We start from the raw sequence: 11,510 nt of genomic DNA, 5'->3' as shown, positions 1-11,510 counted from the left end.
ATGTTTGATAACCCTTTCTGTGAAGGTATGTGTCCGTTTTAACCAGTGAGTAGTTGTTACTTTCTCAGGTTTTTCTTTCCTTCAATTAAAACTAAATATAGCAGCATTATGCAATCTAGGGTCTCATTGCCACCTTCAATGAAGACAAAGGCTGCAGAAACATAAAAATGTTAGTGCACATGGGCCTTCCCTGCCAGAGCTGTGCTTTTCTGCTTTCCTCTTAGCTGTTGGGTGCTGCCTGCCAAAGGAACTTGTGGCAGTTTGATAATGCTTCTAGCTGGAAACCACGTGGGTTGCTGTACAGACTTAGGTTTTGGTTTGCTTGAACCGATAACAAATATTGTTCAAAGGCTTACACTACGTTCAGGAATATCTGCAGCTAGGCTTGTGGTTGTTTGCATAGTGCTTCTGTGATCAAATATAATCACTAATTATATTTGAAACTCCACTCGTACCTCCTTTAGCTTCCCTTTTTCAATATTACTTAGAATATCAGCCTGTCTTTTTCTTCTGTTTTATTCTGTTTGTCTTACTAGGTTGTTTTTGTTCTTGTTCCAGTGATGCACTGTACACCTGGAAAAAGTCAGTTTCATAAAAAACCTTTCAGTGCTTCCCAGCGTTTAAAAAGCAGTTCTTTGTCAAGGCCAAGATATGCTTGCCTTAAACAAGTGGAACAGTCTCACTGTGGTATTGTCACCACTGCTTTTCATTAAGCCTCCAGTTGAGTAGCTTCAGAAAGTTCTTAAAATCTATCGAGTTTGTAGTTCCCAACAGAATCGTGTGAATCATGAATTTCTGACCTGCTCAGAAAAAAAAAAAAGTGGTTGCCTAAAATCGAACTTAATAGATTATTATTTTTGATTACAACTAGTTCATCTACCGTAGAAAGCTTAATCAGAAGAGTGTGTTATCCTTAAAGTTTTTGCTTTTGCACAAAAATTGCTCAACCCCCTTCACCCAATGATTAAAGTTAGACTTGTATTTTTTGTCTATCTTACCAGTTAAAAAAACATTTAAAACTAGCAATCTTAAGACTATGCTGTTCAAATGACACTACTGAAATCTTAAGCTAGCACCATCAAAATGGGAATATCTTGTGTTTTAGGATCTGCATTAGATTTTGCAAATCTGTAAATATTTCTTGTATAAGTTTCATGGTCTAAATTCCCAGCAAGAATAATTCTGGGTAATATTGTACCTTAAGTTACAGAGAAGAAAACTTTCAAAATATTCTATATAAATTAGTGTTTCTTTCTTTAATGTAGTGCCTATGACTGTGTGATACCACCCATGGAAAAGGCAGTAGTGAAAACAGACATTCAAATTGCACTTCCTTCTGGATGCTATGGCCGTGTAGGTAAGTAAACAGACTATAAAAAGGCTGCAGAGTCATTGTAGAACAGGTTTGATGCCATCTTCACATTTGATTATGCCTAAAGCTTTCAGAATTAGTCTACACAAAAAAAGGTCTCACGTGGCTGTGTGATTTCTTAAGACTTGTAATAGATGTTTCTTGTCTAAAAATAAATTTGAGGTTTGGCGTATGTCAAATGACAAAAAGACGATAAGCAAAACTTTTCGTAATCTACATACAACGTTATAGGCTATGAAATAGTTCATTATTTCTCTGCGGTTTCAGAATGTGAATCAGAAAGACCAACAGGTAATGGACATACAGAAAATACTCCCCTGGATGTTTAAAAATTAACCCTGAAGTAAGAGTACTAGTGTAGTAGAATTTGACTACTTTTTGTGACAGAATACTTGAGAGAACCCGTATAAAATATTTTGTTATGTTTTACACATTCTTTTTCTGAATTATGTATAAAATCTTAAAGTAAAAAAAAAGCAATAGCCACTCCAGTGGAAGAGCATGGTCAGAGTTCACCATGTCCTTTTATCTAAAAGGAGAATGCACGTGCATTTCTCTTATCCCAGACAAAGAAAGTTTTTAAGAGATCTAAATTGCTTGCCAAATATTGTTTTCCACTGTAACTTGAATGGATTGACCTTTTGAGATGATTCCAAACCAGCGGTAGCTGCCAAAAGTAAACCAAGATTATACTTGTCGTCGGCTCCAGCTGCCTTCCTTGGATAAACCTTCTCTGCAATTGCTGGCCTAAACAAAGATATGCTTATATCACTTAAAGATTGATTTTATTGTAGCCTCTAGCAGCTGTTATTTTGTTTAATATATACATTAACACTTACAGTAGTTCCTGTAAAATCATGTTTATTTCAGAAAGACTGTGGAAACAGTTCTTGCTGCCACGACTCTGTGCAAACACTTTATCTAACCTATAAATATTGTGTAAGAGTTTTAAAAGCAATAAATTATTATACTTACAAAAAAAATCTTGTTTTCTAGCACCACGTTCTGGTTTAGCTGCAAAGCACTTCATAGATGTTGGTGGTAAGATTTTTTTTCTTTTTAATAAGACTTAGTAAATCTTGATTGCAGAATTGCCTTAATTTCACATTGTAGTATGTGTAAATAAATAATGCTAGCTTCATTTGTAGTCTGGCAAAAGGAGATAACTGGGAAATACCTCAGAGAGCCAGCATATCGTAATTATTTTAAAACCTGCTGAATTATAAAAATATTACGGATTTTTAAAAAATAATAACCGTATCATACTTTTGTAGGCAAAGTCTGGCATAGGTGTTACTTTTTGGTTTAGGCTTTAAAGATAACTTTTTACATTCTACTTTCTCTGTTTTGACTAAACATCTATGTGTGATTCTTTTCAGTCTACTGCAAGATCTGAATGAATTAATAACATACAGATACTCTTTTATGCAGAGAGTATATAGTAATGATATTCAAAAGGAATGATAGAAAGCACTGGAATACACCTTTACTGTGGGTAATATTGATTATTAGGATGAAAAGAGCTTTAGTTTCCTCTTAGTGATGAAACTAACAAATTATGTAAAGCAAATGAAATTTAAACTCGTAACTTGGTATATTAATTAACTTAAAAATTGAAAGTCTTTTGAAACAGAAAGAAAACTAAAATCCCACTTTGTACAAATCTTTCCAGGTTTTTTTTTTTTTATTCAGTACTAGCAACAGATTTGTTTTGAACAACAGGATGGGTTTTTTTTTTTTGTTTTAAAGTATTTTGGAGCTTTTCCTTCAATCTTGATTAGAAATTCACAGGTGCCTCTCCAAAAACAATTATAGGCATATCTATAATCAGAAGCCTTCATGAAAGCCTCACTGTCCCTTTGCCATATCCCTATAACTGCAACATGAAGTAAATGATGTTGAAAGTTCAATTCCAGTTTTGCTATGGGGCTGATCAGAGCACAGCCAGATTCTCTAGGTATTGTATTATAAAATGGAATCTACATTGCACAGAAGGTCTCGCCACTAAGATTATTGTGGAGTTATTCTGAGCACAGCTGTAATCACAAAAATTTAACTAGCACTAAATGTGTATTATGTTGTTCTAATTGTACAAGAATACAGTTCTAAGTTAAATGAAATGTTTTCTGCCTGCTAAAGCCCTAAGCAATTGGTTTTTCTGGCAAGAGAGTATAGTAAAAGTACCAAAAATTACATTTCTGATGTAATGACATAGAGAAGATACACCTAATGGGTATCTTCAAAAGTGCTGGGTGGATGAGAGAGCACATTTTTTGCAAGCATGTTGTAATTTGAGCTGTAATGGAAGTTGACAAGAAAAGTATGCTGAAGAGACCTTTTCCTCTTCTCTAAGTTTTTGGTTGGTTGGGGTTTTTTGGGGGGGTGGGGTGTTGTTGGTTTGCTGTTTGGTTGGGGTTTTTTTCCCCCCAGGTTTAAACAAGAGAGACTACTTTGAACAGTGGTACTCAGTCCTTACTTGCTCAGAGGGTTGGCTGCAGAGGTGAGGAAGGGTGACTCTAGGCATCCTTCTCTTTCTGATGCCAGGCCAGCCAAAAAGCAAAGCAATTCCCAGTATAATTTAGAGCTGTTGCAGAACTACTTTATTCTGTTTGCCTTATGGCATATCAAAGTCTGTCTGTGCCTGTGATACAATTCTGATATCAGAAGTTAAAGGAGAGCATCTGTGCCAGCTTTGAGTCATTCAGGCTTTGTCTTAAATAAGAATTGATCCTTGCATGTCTGTTACACTAAGGTTTTTTAAATGTTGCTGGGTAACATACAAAAGAGCACTCAGATGGGAATCAAAGATTCTCCACACCCCTGTGACTCTCTAATATACATGGTCTACTATAGTGTGGTTCTTTAAAGCGGTGCTTCTAAATCAGTTTTTTTGTTTAAATGAAAAAACAGATATGCTCTGTAACAGTCTTTTCAGTCTGAAAGTTAAACTAGGAAATACCAGATGGCAACCAGAAGTGCTTAACAGGATGTTCAGATTTATAAAAGCTGACAGTTGACAAACCATGAGTAAAAATTATTACTGACAGTTACTAGAGGACTTCTAAAAAAAAAAAAAAAAAGAGCCAAAACAAACCCAAAACAATTTTTACATAATTTTAACTTGTCCTGCAGAAGTCCTTTTGTCACAACAATGAGGGCATTATCAGTTTAAGTAAAAATACATTGCCAGCAGTCCTAAGGGTCAGGGAGAAAAATTGGGATCATGCAAGAATATGTTCAGAATTCACATCTGCTAGGTGTGGATGCTTTCCGAACAAGTGACATGCCAAACTTGTAACAGAGTAAGACAGAATGTCAGACTGCCAATTCCAATGCATGATTTTTCCAAAAATTACTTAGGTGATTTCAACCCAATACACATAATTTAGAAAAACGCCTTAGTGCTCAGCAATGTGTATAATTATTGCAACTTGCTGTTCTGGAGTAACAGAATGCCAAGCATGTTTTGCGAGTACGCCCAGTGACATAGAGTGAATTTGTGACCCTATACAGAAGGAATACTGATCAGGCCTTCCTGGATATATTTCCCTGTATCTTACAAGGATTATATATTCTTTGATACAAATAGTGTAATTTGAACTAAAAATCCAGACAGTGGTTAAACTCAGTAAGACTATGTCAGTGGAGGTATAATACATTTAATGAGAAAATGATTGGTAGGGAATTCATTCCACAAAATCTTGACCCAGCTGTGCCTTTAATGGAATTTGAAATTATCATGGCTTTGACAGTGTTTCAGTCACTCAGCACAGCATTAGACTAATCGTTTTGGGCCACAAAACATATTTTTAAAGGTTATTTTCTTAATACAAAACTTCAACTCTAATTGCAAATTCTGTTTGCATTGGGAATGCTTTTAAGGAAGAAGCCTTCTCTTCCTCTCTGCATCCTCTGGAAAGCTTTCATCCTCAGAAGTGTGCAGGAAGTGCAATTCTTGCCTGGTAGAAAATACATCTGATACAATCTGTAGAAACATTACAAGGTGTCTACTTTATAGCTAAGCTTAGAAAATTAGAGGGTTTTTTTCCCCTCTAGTGAATAATACAAGTGACTTAAGTTTCTAGTGTTGCTGACTTCAGTTCAGCCACAGAAATTTCATCAGTCTTTTCCACGTTTAGTTATCGGACAGTTTTCAAATCCTAGAGCGCTAGTCTCTAGCAGCAGTCAAATAGGTGGTGAAAAGAATTTGGTGTCTTTTCATAGAAGTATCTGTTTAGGTGACAGTCTTTACAACAAATACTTTTAAAATAAATTTTAGTGTCTATATATAAAGCTGAGATTTTGCTAAAGCCATTGTTTAAAGGTCAGGGAAGCGATCTGACTAGATTCGTTTTAAATCAATATAGATCCATTATAATACTCCTTTTCAGAAAAAAAAAAAAAAGGTTTAGGGTTTAAAATGGGGTAGAAGTACTAAGATGCCATTGAGCTCCAGTTACTCCAATACAAGCTAAGTTTTAGATACTCTTTTTTTTTTTTTTCCCCTCTCCCAGAAAATAGCAGCAAGGTCTGGTAGATCAAAAACTTCATTAGCAGTTAAGCGCTAAACAATACATCAAGTACAATTTTTGTCATTAGGTAGAAGTAAACTTGCTTTCTGTCAGAGATGTGAAGGCAGAAAAGTTAATTTAGAATGACTTTTAAGTAGCCCCAGTTGTTCTGTTCTACAAACTTTCTTGAGATAATTCCATCAAGAACATGACATTCAAGAGTTTCTTGCATGTATAAATCTAACCATATTACTTGAATTGTTACATTTTATATATATAAAACATAATCTCCATTTAAATAGAATTAGTAATCTGTTTTGAGTATTGTGTTATATCAGAGCAGAATACTTTATTATAACAGAAATAAAACTAGGCCTTGTTATGTTAAATTAGCAAATTCCAATATCAATCTCTAATGCATAGCAATGTCTGTCCCAGCATATGGTCTAGAAGAATGTTGTCTTAGCTGTACAGAAACACTTGAGAATGGTTTGTCAAATTAAGAACTTATCCAAAGAGCTAACGATCTTTTTATATGCATTTATCAACATATGTACATAATTTTATGTGCCAAATATGAATTCTGGCTTTCAGCTCTCCAGCTGATTGACTCATGTGAACAAATACACCAAATTAACGGGCAGCTGACTGCAGAACATGAGTGATGCTTAAAATTATTTGTGCTGCCATTACAAGTTTGTTGAATCTCTCTTTGTAATGCATCTAATGTAGCATGGACTCAGTGTCTGCTATTGTATAAAACAAAGCAAATTATTTCATAGAATCGTAGATTAATTTTCATTGGTAGGGACCTTTAAAGGTCGTCTAGTCTAATCCCCCTGCAATGAGCAGGGATATCTTCAACTAGATCAGGTTTCTCAGAGCCCCATCCAACCTGACCTTGAATGCTTCCAGGGATGAGGCATCTACCACCTCTCTGGGAAACCCGGGCCAGTGTTTCACCAACCTCAGTGTAAAAAATTTCTCCCTTACATCTAATCTAAATCTACCCTCTTAGTTTAAAACTGTTACCCCTTGTCCTATTGCAACAGGCCCTGCTAAAAAGTTTGTCCCCATCTTTCTTGTAAGGCCCCGTTAAGTACTGAAAGGCCACAATAAGGTCTCCCCAGAGCCTTCTCTTCTCCAGACTGAACAACCCCAACTCTCTCAGCCTGTCCTCATAGGAGAGGTGCTCCAGCCCTCTTGACCATTTCTGTGGCCCTCCTCTAGACCTGCTCCAACAAGTTCATGTCTTTTCTGTGCTGAGGGCTCCAGAGGTGGACACAGGACTCCAGGTGGGGTCTCACTAGAGCAGCATAGAGGGGCAGAATCACCTCCCTTGAGCTGCTAGCCACGCTACTTTTGATGCAGCCCAGGACAGGGTTTGCCTTCTGGGCTGCAAGCACATTGTCGGCTCAAGTCCAGCTTTTCATCCACCAGTACCCCCAAGTCCTTCTCAGCAGGGTTGCTCTCAATCCCTTCATCCCCCAGCCTGTATTGATACTGAGGGTTGCCCCAACCCAGGCACAAGACACTGCACTTGACCTTGTTGAACCTCATGAGTTTCACACAGGCCCGCTTCTTCTGCTTGTCCAGGTCACTCTGATGGCATCCCATCCCTCAGGCATATGAGCTGCACCGCTCAGCCTGGTGTCGTTGGCAAACTTCCTGAGGGTTGCACTCAATCCCACTGTCTGTGTCACTGATGAAGATATTAAACAGCACTGGTCCCAGTATGGACCCCTGAGGAAAACCACTTGTCTCCAATCTCTATCTGGACGTTGAACTGTTGACCACTACCCTCTGGATGTGACCATCCAAGGAATTTGTCATCCACCGAACAGTCCACCCATCAAATCCATCTCTCTCCAATTTAGAGAGGAAGATGTTGTGGGAGACTATGTCAAAGGCCCTACAGAAGTCCAGACAGATGACAGCTGTAGCTCCTCCCTTGTCCACTGGTGTAGTCACTCCACCACAGAAGGCCTCTAGGTTGGTCAGGCAGGACTTGCCCTTGGTGAAGCCATGCTGGCTGTGTCAAATCCCCTCCCTGTCCTCCATGTGCCTTAGCATAACTTCTAGGAGGATCTGTTCCATGATCTTCCCAGGCACAGAGGTGAGGCTGACAGGTCAGTAGTTCCCAGGGTCCTCCTTTCTACCCTTTCTAAAAATGGGTGCAATGTTTCCCTTTTTCCAGTCACCAGGGACTTCACCTGACTGCCACGACTTTTCAAACATCATGGAGAGTGGCTTGGCAACTACATCAGCCAGTTCCTCAGGACTCTGGGATGCATCTTGTCAGGTCCCATAGACTTCTGTATGTTCACATTCCACAGGTGGTCACAAATATGGTCTTCTGTTGTAGTGGGAGGGCCTTTGCTCCCCCAGTCCCTGCCTTGCAGTCCATCCACTGGAGAGGTGTGGGTTGTCAATGAAGACCGAAGCAAAAAAGTTGAGAACCTCAGCCTTTTCCTCATCCATTGTTACCAGTTTCCCAGTCTTGCTCATCTGGGGTGTGTGGGGGGGCAGTATACTTTCTTTGACCTTCCTTTTCTGGCTGACATACCTGTAGAAGCCCTTCTTATTATTCTTTGTGTCCCTTGCCCAGTTCAGATCCAGCCGTGCCTTGGCCTTCCTGACCCAATCTCTACACAACCAGGCAGTGTCCCTATATTCTTCCCAGGATACCCGTCACTGCTTTCCCTGACTGTGCCACGTAACTATTTGTGTAGCACTCTTTGTGTCATCCCTGGTTTAGCAAATATGTAAAGGCTCTGTATTATCTGATATTTTAAAAAGGAGGAAGGAATAGTATTTTGCTAGAAGGAGGCAAAATTTCCATGTTATCATTTTATAATTCAGCCTTTTTTGCTTATACACTTGCCATGTGTGCATAGGATTTGATCTTTAATATTTTAAGTATTGAATTGCAACATCGAACTGTGGTAGAAATAGTGCAAGCAATCTCTGGGATCACCAATATAAGTGATGTACTATGATTCTCAATTTAACTTATGCATAGCTGACTTTCTGAAGGCTGGCCTAGCCTAAACCAAATAAACAGTACAGGACTTGTGCGTGTAGCTTTGGTACATCAAGCTCTCTGAATCAACTGAAATGAACGCTCCATCTGAGAGAGGGAAACCCCAAGGAAGCAGAATATGATTATTTCAATGTGTATTGGTAGATAATCTCCTGAACTATGTAGTTAATACAGTTACATAAAAGAGCAAGCTTGTTTTACAGTATTTACACCTGAGTGTAGCTGAAAGACAACCATCAGTTCCTTAAAGCTTTAGTGCTGGTACCCTGCCTGAGAGATGGGATTTGGATCTGTGCAAATCCATAGCTCTCAAATAAGATGTTAGAGTTAAGAACAGATTTCTGCTTGACACTCAAAGAGGTGAAAGTTAGCAGAACAAATGGAGCCTGAATTTGGTACAGCTGTCTTGATTTCAGATGGGGTATTACAACTAAAATTAGTAGTACAGTGGTAAAACACTTCTTGACATGTGATGGTGTTTTTCAGTTCTTTTTCCAAGATTGATTAGCATTTTTAGATATTTCAGTATTTTCATATATATTATTTAATTATGCATGATTAGCATAAAGGATGTCTGTATGAGCTACTGCAATCATCTACTAATCTAAACCAGCATTATCTAATACACTGGCAACATTTATTAACTGGATATCCCTCTTAATTCTTTCTTATGACAGCTGGTGTTATTGATGAGGATTACAGGGGAAATGTTGGTGTGGTACTCTTCAACTTTGGCAAGGAGACTTTTGAAGGTAAGTGTTAATCTTGGCAGAGCCTTTTTTCAGTCATCTGACTGGAAATATGAAACTAATTTTTCTTTAAAAGTCAATGAAGAGAACATTTTTTGTGTTACAGTTAATGAAAACATGGAAACTTAACAATATCCTCTCAAGAAAGCACAAAAAGATTCCACTCCTAGAAAATTAGGCAGCATGCAAAAAAAAAAAAAGCTCAACAAAAAAACAACCAACCAAAAATCACACTGGCACACCAAAACAAGCAAAAAACCCCTGCTTAGCTAAGCTTTAGATTCATGAGCCGAAGTGCAACTTTGTATTAAGTTTCTTTCTTGTTCTGCAAAAAAAACCCAAAACAAAACCAAACCAAATGCCAGAAAAGATATAGCTGAGCCGTATTTGAGCTAAAACTTCTCCAGGACCCTGGGAAACATGAGTCAGAGAGATACAGTTTTCCCTTAATCGTGATGTCTCTCTGCAAACCATCAGTTTTATGTGTCAGGCCCAGTTACAATATTGCCAGTGTTGTCGCAGCATTTTCTGGAACTGCACAGCACTTTGGTACGAACATTCTGTGAAACAGATTGGGTACTCATGAGAAATTTTGTTTTCTTTTTAGCAGTTCAGGGTTTTTTCCTCCCAGAGAAATCAGTTCCTGGGTCTAGTTCACAAAAGGAGCCACATTATACATACAGCTGTCTCTCCATCTCTGCACTATTTATGCATAATGACACTGATAATGGCACAGTATGGCAGCAGGATGAGGGGAGATGCCTTGAGCTGGTACTGCTGCTGAAACTTCACCGTAAAAGGACTAAGCACAAGTTTAGCTCCTATTTTTCTGGGACTACTAACATCTGCTTAACTAAGTTTCAAAGAAGTGTTTACACTTCAGTACATTCTGAGATTCTAGAAAGGGGACTGTCTAAACTTTGTATTGATTGTTCACTTTCTTGAAAGAACTAATAATGTTTTGACTTCATTGCAGTGAAAAAAGGGGATAGGATTGCCCAGCTCATCTGTGAACGCATTTGCTATCCTGAGCTAGAAGAAGTTCAAGTAAGTTGCCAAAAGAAAGTATTTCTTCTATTTTCAATAATTAACAGTTTAAGATAGTTGTATATAAGCTGAAATTTATGATATAGATAAATACTTTGCTTTATAACTACTTTCAGTCTTAAAACTGCACAGTAGCATTGCTAACTGAATAAAAATCTTGGATGCCTTGCATGCATTTACGTGGATTTTTTTTTTAATTTTTTTTTTTTTAGTTTTCAGAGTTAACAGGTACTTAAGAAACACTTCAGTATATACTGGAAACAGGTGTCTCACAATGTGGGATTTGTTTAAACTTGTACAAAACATTCTAAAATGTCTCTTAAAATTTTGTTTAGTTTTTCAGTTATAGCTATTGTTACAAGTAAATGTACCTTCCTCTGATAGACAACATCTGTTGTATAGAAACAAAAGGCAAGCTAAGACACTAAACCAACTTATCATAATTGATGTCTTTCAGGCTCTAGATGATACAGAGCGTGGCGAAGGTGGCTTTGGTTCTACTGGAAAGAACTGAAAGTTATTTGAATATGCTTTCTATATTTTTTGTTCTGCTATTTCTAAATCTTCATTTGAAGTGGGATTTTGAAGTACGTTTTATTGACTTATATGTATCTGTCCTGTCTATTTTTACAGGCAGTGAATTCATCTGCGTTATGTGGAAATGTGCATTACTGACTTGATCGGTTAGTTGATGGATTATATTGTCTTTTTAGATGCTCGGTCCTCAGTAATAAAGAACTCATTGTTTATGTGCGGTTATACTCTAATAAATTCAAAATTAACTTAGT

At 37.6% G+C, this 11,510-nt stretch overlaps 1 protein-coding gene across 1 annotated transcript; it reads left to right on the top strand.

Annotated features, from left to right (window-relative positions):
* DUT (deoxyuridine triphosphatase) lies at positions 1–11,236 on the top strand. Its single transcript, XM_009886179.1, has 7 exons — positions 1–25; positions 537–582; positions 1,266–1,357; positions 2,369–2,413; positions 9,604–9,678; positions 10,652–10,722; positions 11,180–11,236. The coding sequence occupies exons 1-7, from the start codon at positions 1–3 to the stop codon at positions 11,234–11,236; spliced, it is 411 nt and encodes a 136-aa protein (XP_009884481.1).
* The last annotated feature ends 274 nt before the right edge of the window (positions 11,237–11,510 follow it).

This window comes from Charadrius vociferus, unplaced genomic scaffold (genome assembly GCF_000708025.1).
Source record: "Charadrius vociferus isolate BGI_N301 unplaced genomic scaffold, ASM70802v2 scaffold365, whole genome shotgun sequence".
NCBI lineage: Eukaryota > Metazoa > Chordata > Aves > Charadriiformes > Charadriidae > Charadrius > Charadrius vociferus.
The sequence above is the reverse complement of the archived record's forward strand: the minus strand, read 5'-3'. Positions and strand labels throughout refer to the sequence as shown.